The sequence below is a fragment of the Chenopodium album genome, chromosome 22 (genome assembly GCF_948465745.1).
Source record: "Chenopodium album chromosome 22, dcCheAlbu1.1, whole genome shotgun sequence".
In the NCBI taxonomy this organism is placed as follows: domain Eukaryota; kingdom Viridiplantae; phylum Streptophyta; class Magnoliopsida; order Caryophyllales; family Amaranthaceae; genus Chenopodium; species Chenopodium album.
The window spans coordinates 16,097,690-16,116,270 of NC_137855.1; the positions used below are offsets into that span (position 1 = coordinate 16,097,690).

The 18,581-nt window shown below is 35.3% G+C and overlaps 1 protein-coding gene across 1 annotated transcript; it reads right to left on the minus strand.

The window, feature by feature from the left end:
- Nucleotides 1-367: 367 nt before the first annotated feature.
- On the minus strand, nt 368-14,879 carry LOC145605037 (histone deacetylase 19-like). Its single transcript, XM_081661047.1, has 8 exons — nt 14,742-14,879; nt 13,853-14,383; nt 12,582-13,022; nt 9,467-9,697; nt 4,292-4,362; nt 4,128-4,188; nt 862-936; nt 368-756 (listed from the first exon to the last, which is right to left on the minus strand). The coding sequence occupies exons 2-8, from the start codon at nt 14,378-14,380 to the stop codon at nt 658-660; spliced, it is 1,506 nt and encodes a 501-aa protein (XP_081517173.1). The 5' UTR covers nt 14,381-14,383; nt 14,742-14,879; the 3' UTR covers nt 368-657.
- Between the last annotated feature and the right edge of the window lie 3,702 nt (nt 14,880-18,581).

Genomic DNA, 18,581 nt, shown 5'->3' on the forward strand with positions numbered 1-18,581 from the left:
TTAACATAATATATTTGCTTATGTGGTGTGCCAAATACTCCCGAAAAAATCTCATTTATATATTAGAACTTTTAAACACATCTAAGTTTGTAGTTTATTATATTCATTGGTGCAATAGACGGCTTAGACGCTTTCGTTTTATTCCATATTTAATTTCATTACATTATATATGCAAAATAAAAAAAAATAAAATAAATATGAATTACATTATAATTATATTTTTGTGAAAACAAAAATATTTTTCGAATTTAATATAGTGAAATTACCATACCTAACCTAGTTATAACTAAAAGCCACCCAAAGTGTATTGAGGGGATTCAATACATAACCTTGAAGTTGAAATTAGCTTGGCTGCATTAAGCTTAAATTATAACTAAAAATTGCCCAAAAGCAATGCAACTATCATTCATAAGATTTTCGAAATCTAATACAATTTGTGCCTACAGGTGCGGCACAAGGTGTCAAAAGACCTAGTTACATTTGCTAAAGAGGTTTTCCTCAACCATGCTCATTCACTACAAAAATCTTTGCACTCACTAATATACTACACTTGCAGTATGCTCAATGTCCCAACGATTTACAACATAAATAAAGAGAAATAACAAATCTGAATAATCTACACCGCGGTGGCAGTTGGTAAAAATGTGTCAGACTTTCTCATAAATTCATATCAGTCGGCTGATCGGAGGGCTTATTTGAGCTGTCCTGATCCATTTTAACACAGGCTTCTGGTTGATCTGAGCCCAAATTTGGAGCCTACAAGTGAGATGAAAGTAAACAAGTAAGCCACCTATAACAGGTAAAGTAAGTCTCAAATGCTTGACAGACTCAAAAAAGGTAGATGATTTGACATCAGTTCACCTTCAAAGATGTATTTCCTGTATTATAAGAGACGACCATGTCTCTTGCATGATCTACAGGCTCTTTGACATCCTCCTGAAACACATAATAACAGCAAACCAATAAGTTGCTCCTCTACGACCTCAATAAATCTAAAATAATTATAATCTTTCAGGTCACCATCACTAGTACCACGAGGTACAGCCAAATAATGAGTTTCATCTTTATGCCACAGATAGAAAAGTGTCTTGATGTCTTGGTGCTTATTGATGTATTTAGATAAGCTCACACCTTTAGAAAAAGGGCTTTTTATAATGTACCAAGTCCAAACAGGAGAAAGTTTCTCTCTATTGAAACACAATTACATGTTAATACAACCCAGAGGAAGGGAAATTATAAGATCACATAAGAGTCCGGAAAGAGAGTAAGCTATTCCTTGGTGCAGGTACATGCATAGCAAGAAAACCACCCAATGTTACTGCTTACTAAGATGCCACGCCAAATGCAACATTAAGGTAAACAATGCTCGCGATACGCAAGGATGAGGGGAAAAGCAGAAGGGGCAGCCCAAGCAATGCCAAAAAAACAAAAAAAACCCAAAACCATAAAAAGCCAAAAAATAACCAAAGAAGAACATCGCAAGACTACATGCCAGATTGAGCTTGCTTTCCGAGTGATGTAGTTACAAGTAGGCTATACAATAAAAATTAAGGTACGTATACCGGACACAGGTACATACATACCTGAGCGATTAGACCATGGATCAAATTATAGGACATGGGATGGGAACTCTTAAATTTGGATATTGGGAATAGGGATGTCATTCTAAACAAATTTTTTTTTTTCAAAATAATCAGAATGTAAGCAGACTTTAAACAGCTTTTTTATTCTCAAACTTTTATCCAATTGATTATCTTGTAATGCCCTTGTTAGCCAACCCCAGATCATTTTGGGACCAAGGCTTTGTTGTTGTAGAAATCCGAATATATACAAACTAATTGAGTATAAGATAATAAGTCCCCTAAAGCTGCTAAGAGGAGGCTCCCATCTTTACTTGGGGATTAAGTATATGTGGCAAGGTCAAGTGTCATGTATGGAAACCTTACCAATATCCTTGCAGCATTCTGTGGTATATTCCAAGTCAAAGTGGGCATTGCAACTTTGCAAGTGGGAAATTCTATTTGCTAAACTTGGGATCAAACATTAGGCGGATCACTTCTCTGGGAACATCTAAATATCTAATGGACATTTGGATGGCGACGTACTAAATTACTCAAACTTGGAAAAAGTTAAACCAAGAAAAGAAACAAATTTTCTGTGACTTTTAACAGACAACATTTCAAGAGTCACACATAATATTGCACAATAAGACTACTTTTCAAAAGATATGTAAGGAGAAACTCTTCCTCAAAATATTGCCAACAATTCAAATAGAAGAAGGTGCATTGAAACTTGTAGAAGCCATAGAACATTTTGATTTCTTTTTTTTTCTTTTGGTTACTCATTTTGCTTATCTTTAAGAAATATTTGCATGAGTTCATCAGGTTGTCCAGCTTAAGAAATGTATTGAACTCAATAAAATGCTTATTGTAATAGTTGAAATAATTATAGAATATATGGTGAATGGAAACTCCTAAATGGCTAAACTAGTTTTTCATATGCTTAGGAAGAATAATTCATACGATTGTAAGTAATGTCCTTATACTTCTTCCGTTTTTTAATTAGATGCATCACTTTCTATTTATGAAAGTTTCAATTTAGATGCATCACTTTCTCTATTAGTCAATAAATTCTCTCTCTCCCTCTCTCTCTCTCTCTCTCTCTCTCTCATATCACATGAGCCCTCTTTATTTTCTCTCTCTCTCTCTACTCCAAAAATTGCCTAGGAGTCCATGATTTCAAAAGTGATGTATCTAATAAAAAACGGAGGAAGTATTAAATAAGTTAATTACCTCTGATTTATAGTTTGTTACCTTCACGTGCTTATGATTCCTTTCAATTTCTAGGTTTGTTTGCACTTTGGATGGTGTTTCATTCACAGGTTGATGGTTCATCCTTAAAGTTGGTCCACAACTCGCATTAATTCATAATTATTCAACCCAGAGGCTTGCATAAGGACACATAAGTTGTGTCCATAACTATGCTTTTTTCTTAAATCATTTCCATTAATATCCCAAACACAACAGACCATTGATTACCTTATTTCTGTGTGCTTCAAAAGAGCTAATGTTTCAGTGCTAGTTTCTCTTTTTTTCCCGTAATTCCCATAACTATTATATTGGGCAGAAAAGGCAAAAAGAAAAAAAGTATACAACCACCCCGCTCAAAATTTGCAATAAAGGCAAAAGAAAAAAAAGGATGCAACCACCCCGCTCAAACTATGCAATAAAGGAAAAAGAAGTTCAAGTACATAGATACACCAATCTGGCTACACAATCACAAGCTAAAGGCGGCGAAGCATTAAGACTTTTACTGCCTAGAAAGAAATAAATTATCTACACTCTACATGAAGCAATAAAAGGAATTGAAGGTAGTGATGACATATGTCAATGCAGCATTGCAAGTTCAGCAGACCTGGGTGCATCCTCACTGATTTTGATATCAGAATATACTTTATGCATCAATTGACAAGAGAACTAAAAAAGTTTCAGCTTATAATCACTCAACAGACATTAGTGTTTCCCCAAATACCTGGATGCATAATCACCCCTATAATTATGTCTAGGGCTGTAACGGTCCAAAACAGGACCGGACCTGAATGGACCGGGACCTGAATCCTTGATTTTTAAGGACCGGAGACCGGACCTGAATCAACAGGTCCAGAAAATCAAGTCCGGTCCGGGTTTGGACCTGAATAGATCTGATTATTGATTTTTTTTTTCGTTTTTTTTATAATATTTGCTGAGCTGTTTAGACCTGTTTGGACCTATTTAGACCTGTTTGGACCAATTATGGACCTGTTTAAAAAAAAAAAGTAGCTTTACCGGTTTCAGGTCCGGACTTGAAAATTCCGGGTTTTACCCAGACCGAACCTGAAACCCGGAATCCTTGAATTTCAAGGACCGAGACTAGACCTGAATCTACAGGTCCGGTCTCAACAGGTCCGTTTCAGGTCGGTTTTTAGGTCCGGGCCAGTTTTTGTACACCCCTTGTCCATGCCTCAAAAAGAAATATTCTAGTTAACCAAAGAAAGGTTCAAACTTCAAGGATAAAATTGCCCGAAATAAGTTAAAACCATAGCACAGACTATACACAGCAAATCAACCTCAAGATAGCTAGAGACATACCGAATCTTTAAGATCAGGCTCCATAATCTCTCTCTTCACTCTGCTTCGTATTGACAAGGGACTGCGCCAAGTAAACCAAGTATATGTAACACAAAACTGAGATCGGCAAAAAAAAACAAGAGATTAAATGTTAAAATAAGCAAAGGAAAATCGATTTTACACACCGGTCATCATCAACCTCCATATCAGAATCTGGATCCCATCTTCGATCTGGATCTTGTTGATCTTCATCTTCCTGAACAGTAGCAAAAACTTCACGATCAATACACAACTACAACAATGCTTAGTAGCATATGCGAATTTAAGGGATCTGCTTCCCGTGTCTAGAAAAAAAAAGTATGATATTTAGGGTGATTTTTTTATTTTTTTTTTTTATTTTTTTTATTTTTACTGGAACAATCCAATTAAGTTGCAACATAATCAATCCTCATAAAAATAGTGTCTGTCGCTCAATTAGGCCACAAAAATAACTCCATGAGGTTCCATTCAGGCCACAACTAATTTTCTATAATAGGGACATCGCCATCCAATTTATACTATAGAACATGGTAAAACTCGACTTCCACTGCATAACAAACGCATTGTAAGCCGTGAATTCACGACAACCCCACAATGCCCACAAAAGTGGTACCACATCATTATTGTGAATGTGACCACAACTAAAAAAAGGCATGCTTTAGAAACCTTAAAGAGGCCTACATCATTACCCCAATGCTTCCAGCAAAGCTTTCACTTCAAATAGTATAAACGAGGGGGGAATTCAGATGCAAGCAAACTTACGCCTACTAAACCACTTGAAAGCTTTGGAATTGGCTATGTTGTGTTCATGATGATTTCTGTGTTTTCAAAGGCACCAGAGGAAAAAAGGACCAAGACACGCAAGAATAAGCGCTGGAAGAAACAAGATCTAACATGACATTAGCAACAACATTGTCTCCAGGTCATAAGAATTTCTAGGTTAGAAGTAATCTAGAGTATATTTGAGCATCATACACATCTGTCTCCTAGCAAAATTGTGTCAGGTAAGACTACTGTATACAAGGATTTATTTCTCAGTCTACATAAAGTCCATAAAAGTTGCAAATGGATCACTAACAAACCTTAAACTATCCTAGCTATCCAATAGCAGCTCCTAATTCTCACATAGATTCTCAACTCAAATATCCAAAGCCCTAGAGTAGCTTCACCACTTAAGTACTTAACCCTTCTTAACATATAGACTTATCTAGCAATCATTATGCTTGCCCCTCTTTTTCTTCTACCAACAATTTCTCTTATCTAGCCCCACATCTCTCTCAATAATGTCTCTTTCCACACATCTCCTCATCTGATGGACCCTTCAAGGCTCATAAACACTAACCCGTGACCCGTCTCTATGTGCAAAATTTAGACATGCATTCTTTGGAAATCAATAGTGAGGAGGTTGATGGATCAGATGATGTTTTTTACATAATTACATGCATGTTATTACCAGGTTACCTTTTACAGAATCTTAGGGCTCTCCTATTTCTACAAGATGCAATCAGTGGACTTGAAAAGTATCAACTAGGCAACAATTGACTAGGATATTAGTAGAACTTAGTACTGGGTGGACATGTCTTATTGTTGAGGACAGCATACTAATTTGCCATATTACTGCCTCAAAGAGATAACCTTGACGATGTCACCTAGTAGTAACAAGTCACATGATAGGTAAAGAAACTTTCATGAAAAAAATAATAATTATAATTAGCTATGAGCTATGAGCTATCTACAATAACAGTTTCAAAGCCTAACATGCCAAAGAAAAATTTAAACCATGTAGCATGTTTATTTTTGGTTAAAAGAAGACATTAGATAATTTTAGATAAAACAAAAATGATGGTCGTAATTGGATAAATATATATTGATTGGCTTTGACTTTTGTTTTTCTATCTTGGTTTCACATGAGAGGGTGTCTAGTCCCAGGTTTCACAAATTGATTCTTCTAATCAATAAAATAAAATCTAATATACTTAGGTTTCTCACCCAAGAGGCAAGCGACTCCTAATTTATTATAATACTCTATACTAGCATTGCATAGTTAAGGACAGACTTAAGCAGCAGATTTTTATCTATGTTATTTTAATAGCAAGCAAATCTAGGGACAAAAGATGTTTTACCCATGATTGAGGAAAAGAAATCAAACTCCATTAAGTAGGGAAAAAAAGGTCAAACAAAGAAGAAAAACAAATTAAAATCAGGACTTAAAATCCACCAAAAACTAAATGGGGAAAAATACAAGAACTCAAATCCCTCATCTCATCGAAATTAGACATGATAAGGTATGTGACAAAAACAGTCCCAAAGAAGCCATAATTAACAAATTAATCCCCACAGAAAACCAAAGAGGCAAACATCAGCCTTGGAATTAACTCCAACAAAAGCATTGGCATAACAGCAATGAAAGCAGATTGTACAGTATTTTATGGTCCTTGCATGGTTATATCTTGCAAACTTCATAAACAATTACATCATAAATGTAGAAGCACAATGAAGACCTAACAAACTGTACAAAGTACAAACTCTACCTAGAACACCACTGCCTAACAATGAAAAACGGATGATTCTAAAGCTCCTCACGACGAAGCATCATTTTCACATGAGGAGATGGAGCCTAGTTTGGTATCTGAGATGCAATTTGCCACAAGCATTGAGTTTTCCCAAATAGGCAACTAAAACAAAAGCTCTCACCCACTTTGGACCCTTGGCGTTCAAATAAAAGTTAAAAGAGGGAAAAATTGTGAGCTGTGAATTTCTTGCAAGGTTTTTATGAAAAGAATGACAAGTAAATGACATTGAGGAATCAACAAACCATGCTCTTCTATAATAGGGATCATGATACTAAACGAAATCAATTAATCACAATGATCCCTCCAAATCTGAAACATCCAAGAAAAGTTATCACCTAAGATAGCTTTAAATATGAGAGTGTTTGTCTGTTTTGGTTGACAAAGCAAAAGGAAACTAAAAGGTTGCTCTTCAACCCAAGAATTCACTTAGAAAAAATATTACATATAAATAATAAAAAAAAAGTTGCTTCCTATTTACACCTTGTAGTTGACCATGGGAAATAAGGATTGTGAAATCTGTGAAAGGGACTTACAAGGGCTAGTAAAGGATCCTATTAGTTATTACACTTGATCCCAGTCATTCTTTTGAGGACAATACCTACTTCACACTTGATCTATCCCAAATTAGTTATAAAACTTCCTCTTTCATTTGTCTAACATTAGTTATTACACTATTTTATTGGCAATGGTCACATTATTTTTTTAATACATCTCTCTTTCTACTACCAGGAATTTATGGCTTACTCTATCTCACATTTGGAAAATATCCCACTATAATTTACCACATCACCTTCTTTTATAAATAATACTCCACTGTAGCCTTTAAGATGCATTTTTCCAATAAAACAATAATCGAAAACATATAACTATCACCATAGAATTTGTGCCATTATAAGTGTAAGAACTAATCAGAGACAAAAGAAGTATCGTTCTAAGCGAAAGAGAATACACCACAAAAATTTTCCAAAAGGAGATTTTTTGTAAAAACCAAATTCCTAAACTTAGGCTTCTGTCTTCCTAACAAAAACGTTCCCAGCCAACAAGATGATCTCTCTTCTCCAACTCCAGACCACAAAAATATATCTTGCAGACTACTCCTATGTTCTAGCTACAGCCATCACAAAAGCAAATAATATAGAGATAAAAGTTCCAGAGAACCCCCTCCTTCCCACCGACTCAATGGTTGGCAAAACATAATGGGAAAAATCAAAGTGAATTTTGGGGCCAAACTAAAAAAAAAAACACAAAACCACAAATGCTTTAGCTATATTGTAATAATCAAGGGGACAATACTCTGCCTAAACAACACTCCCCATCCATACAACATATTAAGATTCCTTCATCAACTGACAAGAAAATTTTCATTTAAATTCATTTTACAACCCTCCAAACATGTATTATTCCCAGCCATTGAAGATTAGATACATTTCAAACAACAAACAGATAGGTGAAAAGCAATTTAGAACACTATGCAGCAGCACTCCTAGACAAGGATACTAATAACAAAACCCTTCTTGCACATAAATTACAAGTTAACAGCTTACTCAGCCAACAAAGAAAAAGCCTTGTGCCTTTAGCATTACCCCATAATTTACAATATTTTCCCATCCAATTATAGTCTGACCCCTTGAAAGATACCATATGCATGATGCATCCATGGAATTAAAACTTGGCCGCTCTACACGCTTTATAACGGGTTTGGGCCTATCCATTCCAAGAAATGCCATTATATAATAGCACATTGAAAATCACATCCAACTCACCGTGGGCGTGACGGCCATTACATAACGATAGAATGGCGTTCTATAACCATTTTTATAAATGTAGCTGCCATTATATTTAAGTAAGAAGAAGAAGAAGAAGAAGATAGACTTAATGGAAAAATAAAGTAGATTTGATATTCAACATAATTTCCAGATCTAAGGTTTGAAAGTAAAACCCTGGATCTGCTAATTAAATAACAAGAACCATCATCAAAAAAGGAAGAAAGATATTGGGACATGACTTTACCTAGCTCAAAAGCACAATGACTATTGTTACTAATCCTCCCATTCATGAATCTTACAAAAAAAATATACACCAAAAACCTTATGACTTCTAAGGATTTTTATTTTCAAAACGAGGCATCTCAATTCAGATAGTGAGATAAATAAGGATTATATGAGTTAAACTAAATTTCAAGAGAAACAGAACCAAGATTAATTTCCAAAGAGCTGAAAATAGCATAAACAGAGGAAGGGATCAATCAATTCATTCCATAATAAGGAAAGATAAGAACTGCAAAATAGGAGACACCTTATGAAAGGTGATATCTCCATGAATCTAAAAAACTCCCAATTTTTGAATCAGGGTGATATTCTTAAAAAGACAAAGGGACAATAAATTGTCAATCGTAGCACAAGCAGAGAGTAAGTATAACTACTTAACTAGACATCATGATGACACAATACAGGTGTCAACAGAATTCCTGCCAGTTTATATAATCAATGTCAACAGGGTTTTCTATCAACCCAAAGTCAGGTTGTATTCTAGCAAAGCAAAGTTATTCACCAGACTCATAAACAAGACAAATGTTCATATTAGTCAGCAGGACAGTATTTCAATGATTGCAAGTCTCATTGCTACATGGTATTGCCGTATCAGTGAAGAGAGATACACAAACAGAGTTTAATGTTTTCCAGTATCACCTATAAGGCTATAAATATGATTTGTTAAGTACATATAATGAATGAAGCATAATATATTTACCTCGTGGAGATCAGTATCAGGAGGACGCTCCTGGAATGGAACGCTTGGTGCATGCTGTAGGGTTGAGAGGTATTCAAGAAGCTTGGCTCTAATTTCATCCAACATAGGGCGTGAGTTCTTGTTTTCCATATTACTTGGAGCAACATGGAGAGTATAGTCTGGACCAAAATATTCAAAGTACTCGTGTTGTGGCATCTTATCATCAAGTTCAATCCCAAGGGCAACACCAGTCTGCAATAGCAATAATAAGTTATCAATAAAGACATAAGAAAGGGGCAGTTAGCCTTAAATTATTCTTACTTTTTTCTTTTTTCTTTATATGAAAGCAGAAAAATCATGCATAGTTGTTGCATTCAGCTTAGCAACCTTGTCATGATTCCTCAATAAGAAGAAACAAATCTTACAAGCAATGAAGACGTCAATGAGATTCTAATGCACATTCATGAACAATAAATTTACAAATTCAAGAAGAGTCCTATGGGCAACAGTGAACAGTGTGCACAAATACAATAGTGATAACATTATAACACTCAAACACAATAAATCATCATATAATTTAGAAAAATTTGTCAAAAAAATCTTTTAAAAGCACCATTTTGCGAAGGAAAAAAAAAAACCTTCTAAAAGCTTTTTGGTTAAAAAAAAAACCCCGATTTTTAACACTTTGACAAAAGAAAACCCGATTGTGAATTTTTTTTGTTAAAGTAAGCCTAGTGCCCCTAATACACTTAATTAACCTCTAATTTTCTTTAATTAACTTCTAACTCTTAATTATTTAATAATTACATTAATTTATAAATTAAAAACAAAAAACAAAAACCACGCCCCACCACCATCCAACCACCCTTTTCCACTCACCTAGCAGGCGGCAGCCCACACCCCAACTAAGCCGCCGCCTGGAACCCCCTACTGCCACCCCCGGCGACCCACCTTCACCGGCGATGGGCAACCCATCTAGCTTAACCCTCGTCCGCCACTTTCTTTCTCCTACCTTCCACCTCCATCTTCCCCTCTACCAAATTCCTCAACCTCAAAATCCTCCAAACTCTTCTTCTCCACCTCCATCAAATCTCTCTCTTCTCCCACCCTTTCCCAAGACGATCTCAACAAAAATCGCCGCCAAAGCACCGCCGCATTCGTTATTGCCAGAATCGGAGAACACCTTGAGTTTAGGGTTTAGGAAGGTGGGTGGTCGCTAGCGAGGATAAGAAGGAAAGGGAGGGTCGGGCGGCGGTGGAGGTAGGTTGCGGAGGGTGGGGGGATCTAGGCGACAGGCTCGAGAGGGGAGGAAGCTGGTTGTAGGGGAGGGGGAGGGGAGATGGTGGGTTTGGGGGTTGGTGATTTTTTTTATAGATTAAATTCATCTTTTAAATAATTAGGTGGGTTAAAGGGTAATTAGAAGAAATGAAAGGATATTTGAGAGTACTTAAGTAAATTAGAGAGTAATTAGGTAAACAGGTTTCTCTTTGCAAAAAAAATCAACGTGATGGTTTTTTTTTTTTTTTTTACCAAAAACCTTTTAAAAGATTTTTTTGACAAGTTTTCCTATAATTTTATAAAACAAGTATAATATAAAGTATAGGATTAAATCTAATAGAGTTTTAAAATATACTCCATATCCGATACATTTTGGGAAAAGTAGAATACATAAGGTATGTTGTATTGTGCGAGCCGGTGAGAAAGTGAAATGATAAAATTAAAAATATTTTATTACATTAATATTGGGTAGTAAGGGTGGCAAGCATTGCAAACAAAAGGAAAATCGCCAACGTTGGCTTGGACAAGTAAGACAAAGACCCGAGAGTGCACTGGTACAAATGGTGGAAGAGTGGGACCATGGAGGGGTTAAACGAGGGAGAGGGGGACCGAAAATGACTTTTTTTTTTTTTTTGAAGAAGAAAGAACCGAAAATGACATGGTTGGAAGGAATTAGGAAAGATATGAAATTTATGGATTTGCACGAGGATGAGATATTGGATCATAAGGGATGGTGGAAGATTTTGGTCGATGACTGCATGGAATAATCACTTTTGGTTCATGTAGCTGACCCCACTTATGGGATGAAGGCTTAGGTTGATAGATTGAACATTGGGTAGTTACGCTTCTCAATTGCAGTGTTCACTTGCTGATGACTTATAATTTGATGTGGTAAATATAACTATTTTCTATTTTAAGGGACAATAACTTTCCTTTGTACATGAGAGATATGCACATGGATACCGTCCGTGTAAACTACATCCGCCATTGGATTGTAGGATGCATTTGAGCAGAACTGCACTTCACCACGTCACAATTTACCATCAACTCAGCCCCAACAAGCAGTGAAGATAAGTGGTTAGCTTGAGCCAAAGATAAGCACAGCTGAGAAGACTTCACAGCACAGAGCTGAAAGAAATCGGAAAGCTGCCAATCACTTGTATTCCACTTTGCAGTATGTTCTATCATCGTATTATATAAGAATTAAGACAAAAGAGTTGGCAGCAAGAGCCTTCAGATAAATGCCTCAAGGAGGAACAATTATCCCTGGATATAAATTGTCGCACTACTCTCCAAAAAAGTTTAATAACCAATTCAAGTAAACAATGTAATCCACCATAGCATGTAATGTTTCCCAAAAGACAGTATTACATTAAAATGTGAAGAATCAATATAATTATTCATGTATGTAAAATTTCAAAACACTAAGACTTAACCCGATGAAATAAATGTATTTATCCAGTAAATATGAGCAATGTAAAGACTATAAACATCACCGGTCAAACTTCCCAATCCAAAATTCGCAGGCCTAAGTTATCCTTCAAAGAAATATTACACCAATCCATTTTAATAGAGTAATTATATTTGGTGAATATCCCATAACAAATTTACAATTAAACTTTGGAACAGGATTATTTCATTAAAGACATTTGACATACTATAAATTAAATTCCAGTAAGATGAATCCGATCAATTAAATGCAAGTAATAAACGTAATGATGTCTAATGATACTCCAAAAACATGATCCACATCAGGAAATTTACTTTAAAAGGGATATGTGAACATTGATGTCTTACAAGGAAGATCATCCTCTACATATGTGCCATTTCTGATTAGCATAAAAAGCAAATATCATACCTCATAACACCAACAACGAGCTACATTTCTTATAGTATAGCCACCTCCACCAACCAGCAGTAGCGGGACATTGAAGGATCTCATGTATTTGACGCACTCTGCATGACCTCTGATGGAGAGGTTAAAACAGCCCAATCTGTCACCGGACAAAGAATCAGCACCACATTGCAGGACAACAGCCCCAGGTTTAAAAACCTCCATTACTTTTCCCATAATGGGCCTAAACAATGATTGGTAGCTCTCATCATCAATACCATCATCTAAGGGCACATTGAGAGAATAATACTTTCCCTTTCCATATCCAATATCACGAATATCTCCTGTCCCAGGAAAATAATCTCCAAATTTGTGAAAAGACACTGTCATGACCCTATCTGTCGTATAAAAAGCCTCTTCTACACCATCTCCGTGGTGTATATCAATGTCCACATACAATACACGCTGCAATATTTCAAATTAGTATTAGCTTCGGAATTTTGCCTATCATGGTTCTAAAAAAAAAAATTATTATAAAAAATTAAAAAAAAAATAAAAACACATAATATCAGCACCGATATAGTGCAGAACACCTAAAAGAGCTCAATTTATAATTTAAACCAGGCTTTTCACACTTTACATTTTTTTAGTATTAGCTTATGCATTATGCTTGTATACTATGGTTCTGATTCAAAAAACACATAATATCAGCACCGATATAGTGCAAAACACCTGAAGTATATAGGCCAATGAGTGAATTCTTTGGGCAAGAGAAAACAGATACAAAATAGCTACTGAAGATAGCACTACTATGATTGAAAACACAATTGTTTCTTAGTTGCTGGCTCTGCCATAAACCATGTCAAAAAGGTTCTAAATGGTTTATTAATGGATTCTGAAATATCTAGACAGGTTATATGATGGAACAATCTCTTCCATAGGAATTTGGTTTCCAACCCATCAAGTATAGCATCATTTTTTTATTATACAAGAATACTCACAGCAAAAGAATCTAAAGAACATGTAACTTGGACATCTAATCATTTTTTTATAAATCCAACTAAGTAGCTAGTGACCAATTGCGAAAAGCAATTAAATATTTCTAGTCAATAACCTTCTGATAAAAGCTTTTATCAAGGCTAAAAAGCTATATCATTATCATATAATCTTAAAACGGCCAAGTAACCAATTGTAGTATTCACCATCAAAGACCATAATATCGTACACAAAAGAAATACCTTCATAAACATTTATAAATTAAAATCATGAAAGACGGTGAAGATCACTTCTCTCACCTCATGCACTTTGAGAAGTTCCAAAATTGCCAAAACAATATCATTCACATAACAGAACCCAGAAGCCTCGCACTTTTTCGCATGGTGCAAGCCACCTGCCCAATTAATCGCAATGTCACAAAGCCCATGGTTCAATTTGACCGCACCACCAACTGAACCGCCAGCATAAGTCTGACAAAACGAGTACAAGCCATCAAATACAGGACAATCTTCACCAACATTAAATCTCTTCAACTGCCTCAATTGATCCTGTTGCGTTTCAGGGGTAATGCACCTAAGGAAGGTGACATAATCATCGGCGTGGAATCTACAAAGATCTCTATCTCTTGCAGGTACAGGCTTAAGCACTTGCATATGTTGAAGCAGACCATAATGAGCTAATAAAGCATGTGTCATACGAATTCTATGCGGCTTCATCGGGTGACCTTGGCCGTAGTAATAATTCCCAACTTCCGGGTCATAGAAATACGAAACTTTACGTTTCACTCCGTCTGGTCCAGACGGAAGCGAATTACCTCCTGAGTCCATCACCTAATCAATGGACAAATGGGTAACAATTCCTAACAAGATTGTAAATTTAGCGCACCCAAAACATTCAAAATTAAAATGAAATCAAACGCAACAAAAATAAAACATTCGAATGTCTCGGATTAACGATGTCATCCATTACTATATGCACTTGAATATTAACAACCAAATGTAATACTTTGAGTAGATAATTACGAGTATAGTAAACTACTTCACATGAAAATGTTGCTCCAATAGCTTATAGATGTGTCATGAATGCATTTGAATTTTCGAACCCTAAACTTACTACACTGACAATTGAATTAAACCCTAGATTGTGAAATTGATACGATGATTACAAAAGGAAACAATAGCAGCTTACCTCAGAAGCTATTTCAATGGACGATTCAGGAATTAGAGGGCGCTTCAATGGAGATCGTCAAGTGCGCTCCAATGGAGAATGAACTGAAATAGAGAGGAAGAGGAGGTAGGGCTACGCTCATCTAGCAAAATCTTTTTTTTAGAATGAAAGTTTTAAGGGATACAAAGTATTACTTAACTTAAATTATTTTTTTTTATTTTGCAAATTGCAATCATTTTAAAACAAAATTGCAAATTGCAGATCAAAAGTTCTTATAAATTGTAAATTACAATCGATTTAATTTTTTAATCGGTTTACATGATGAAAAATCTTTGGTTTAGGTTTAAAAGGCTATTTTAGTCCTTAGGAGTCCGAATTTCGCTCGAAATTAGCAAAAAAAAATAACGTGACTCGTTTTGCGTAACAAAAATATATCGATTTGTGGAAAACTGTAAAAATAAGACACTTGTGTTACTTTTTTGCTAATTCCGAGCTCAATTCGGATCTTTAAAAGCTATAATAGCCCCTAAAACCCTAACAGAAGATTTTTCGACATATAAACCGTTGAAAAAGTTGAATCGGGCTGCAATTAACAATTTATACGAACTTTTGGGCTGCAATTTGCAATTTTTTTTTAAAATGGCTGAAATTTGCAAAATACGAACTTTAAATAGCTGCAATTTGCAAATTTTCCTATTTTTTTAGAATGATTTTTTTTTTATTCTCTATTGCATTTCTTTATTCAAATTATGGTTTTATATAGAATAGAAATCATTTTTACGAAATTAAATTTACTTTTTCTAAACTGAAATTATTGTTGTTGATGAATTGAAATTATTTTTAATGAAGGGAATTGAAGTGAAATCATTTTTACTGAATATTACTCTGTACTTTTGTAGTGTTATAAGATGAAGTTAACAAGATCTTATAAAATATCAATTTTCCATGTATCCTTTCATTTTCTCAAATACTATTTCCACACACCTAAATAGCTAAACCTAGAAATAATAGACACGACCTGAACTCAACCTAAAAAATTAAATAAGTTAAGCCTGGTTCACTTCACCTTTTTTTTGCTGAACTGAAATTATTAAATTAAATTATCTTTATTAAACTTATGTTGGTTTTACTGAACTTAAATTATTTTGTCCGATTCTCTATTATTTTTCTTCTTTATAATTATCGATTTTTACAAAACTAAATTGATTTTATTGAACTAAACTAATTTTTATTAAATTAAAATTATTTTTACTAAATATTACTTTTTAAAGGTGAACTATAGGTAAGGTTGAGAATTTCAACCTGAAAAATGACTTGTGTTTCTCGAAATATTAACTAAGGTCGATCCGAGTTATATCAAACTCAATCTGATAACTTATTTATTAAATTAGGTCAGGCCAGACCAAATAATAAAAATTCAAATCAGACCAGATCAGACCTTATTAAAATCAGATCAGATCTCCTTATTTCAGGTGAAGAGAACAAGTCCTAAGGGTAACTTATTTATTTTTCTCTTCACCCACCTACACTAGGGGTGTTCAAAAATACCCAACCCGCTGACCTGCCGATTCGATAAATTTAAATGGGCATTTTTTTTTTCCAAATTTAATGGACCGGGTACTCAACCCGGTAAAAAAGAAGTCTAGCGGGTTGGGTCATGGGTCGCCACTGGGCTAGCCTATGTGTTAGGCGGGTACCCGCTGACCCGCTACCATTTTTTATTAATTTTAAATATGTAGTATATTTGGGAGCTCAAGCTAATTCGAATATACGACGTGCTGTAATTATTTGGTGCTTTTTCGGTAACTTCCCTTCTCACTGAAGTTTCTGGTGTCTTCTTGCCTTCTTCCTACTGTATTACCCTTTTAAAACTGATTTTTCCCTTTTTTTTCTTCTTTTTCTGTTAACCCCCAAACCAAACACTTCCCGTTTGTTATCTATTATGTTTTCGTTTTTTATGTTTTACTCATGTTCCTTATTGGTTGTTACTCAGATTATTATTCCTCTTTGGAACTTGGGTTTTTTGAACTTGTTTAAGTTCTTTGTTATGGGTACACTTTTGTGTATCCTTGGTATTTTTTTGATCCTACCTCCATGTACCCCCTTCTGGAGTTATGCTTGTCTTTTAATTTTTTATATGTTGATTTTTCATTGCTTAACCACCATATGCCCTTCTTGTGCTCTTCCTCTTTTGTTTACTCGCATATGTTTCTTTTAAATATTTATCCTATCTTATATGGTATTACTCTTGAGTTGTGTACTCCCTATTCTTCTCTTTATTTGACTCTCTCTTGTTCCTTTCCTTGTTACATTCTCTTTTTATTGGATAATTTTTTAAGTTTTAGTTACACTCATTCCTGCACTCTGAAATTCTGGTTTGTTTCAATGATATGATTCTAAGTTGCGTGCCCTTCCTCCTCTATATATACTAACTTATGGATTTTTTTAGGTTCCTTTGTTCTCTTATGGAGCTTGACATGTGACAAATTTTTGCATGCCTCTCTTTCATGCCTTACAATTGTTGTGCATGGTTTTACTTCTCTCTCTTCTCCTATGGTTTTAAGGGAGTGCTCTTTCTCTTTCTCTCACTATCTTACTACTATAATCACCTACTCTTCTACGTGTCATGTTTACTGAATTTGTGGGTTATTATTTTTTATGTGCTGTAATTTTGAGCTTTTACTTTTGGTAATTGTGGTATACCCTTGTCAAATCTTATTGCTACCTGTCATATTTCTATACATTTTGAATTTAATTATTTTTTTCATGCATCATTTGCTCTGTTAATTCTTACTTTATGTCTTTTTTTTATTTAATTTCCTTACTCTTCCTTGCCTTAGGTATTTGTTTCTGATCTCCCCTTTTTATTTGGGTATAAATAGATCCTTTTACTTCTCTAGTGGTATTCACTTTTACATCCTCTCCTTTTCTATTTTGTTTTGTTGTTTCTTTATCTTAGTTTTCTTAGTTTTCTTTTTCATGTCTGATTCTGTACACCCTCCCCGCACCTACGCCCACTGTGTCTCAGCCTATCCTTCTCACCCTCCCAACTTGGGGTCCCAATCGAGTACTATGGGAACTGACCTTTGCCTTGGTGATGGAATTGTCCATACGGCCCCACCCAACCAATCCATTTCTGATGGAAATCAAGATAAGAATCTTCCTGCCCCTACCGTTCACTCAGGACATAGTGTACCTCCAGTCCATTTGGTTTTACCTCCCCCATATTCAATGAGTTTTCCCATCATAGACATGCCCTCTGTCTCTGATCCTATCCCTCCTCCTGCCCCGGGTAGTATTCCTAAGTTTTCCATTACCCCTACCCCTGACTCTACTATAGTTCATGATATGTCTAATGCTTGTCTTGTGGGAAATATTTTTGGGGAAAGAGTCTTTAAGCATATTATTGAGTCTAAACTTAGGAGTGTTTGGGTTTTCCTTAAAGGTCATGTAGACTTTGAAGTTATCGGTAATGGGTGGCTACTCCTTACTTTTGCTACTAATGAGGACAAGACTAATGCTTGGTTGGGGAGACCTTGGTTTGTGCATGGACTTAACTTTGTCATGCTTGAATGGACTGAAAATTTCTGTCCCATTTCAACTTTTATCTCCTCCATTGACCAATGGGTAAAAATTTACCTGCTTCCCCATCCTTACTGGTCCTTCCAATGTCTTGCTACTATCTTGGCCCTTGTTGGTAGACTTGTTAAATTAGATCACTTTACCGAGGCAAAAAGAAAGTTAGGTTTGCTAGAGCTTGTGTTAATGTTTCTGTTACTGAGCCTATTCCTGGGTCTGTTTTCTAAACTTATCTAATGGGATTAAGGAAATCCACCTCAATTATGTGGGGATGGCTGAAGT

Bases quoted from the DNA above. Each gene is read 5' to 3' on its own strand.
- LOC145605037 (XM_081661047.1), bottom strand. From the start codon at position 14,380: ATGGACTCAGGAGGTAATTCGCTTCCGTCTGGACCAGACGGAGTGAAA. The intron at 13,023-13,852 runs GTGAGAGAAGTG...GAAATATTGCAG, and splicing joins AACTTCTCAAAGTGCATGAG to CGTGTATTGTATGTGGACAT. The intron at 757-861 runs GTGAACTGATGT...TCTCACTTGTAG, and splicing joins CAGGAAATACATCTTTGAAG to GCTCCAAATTTGGGCTCAGA.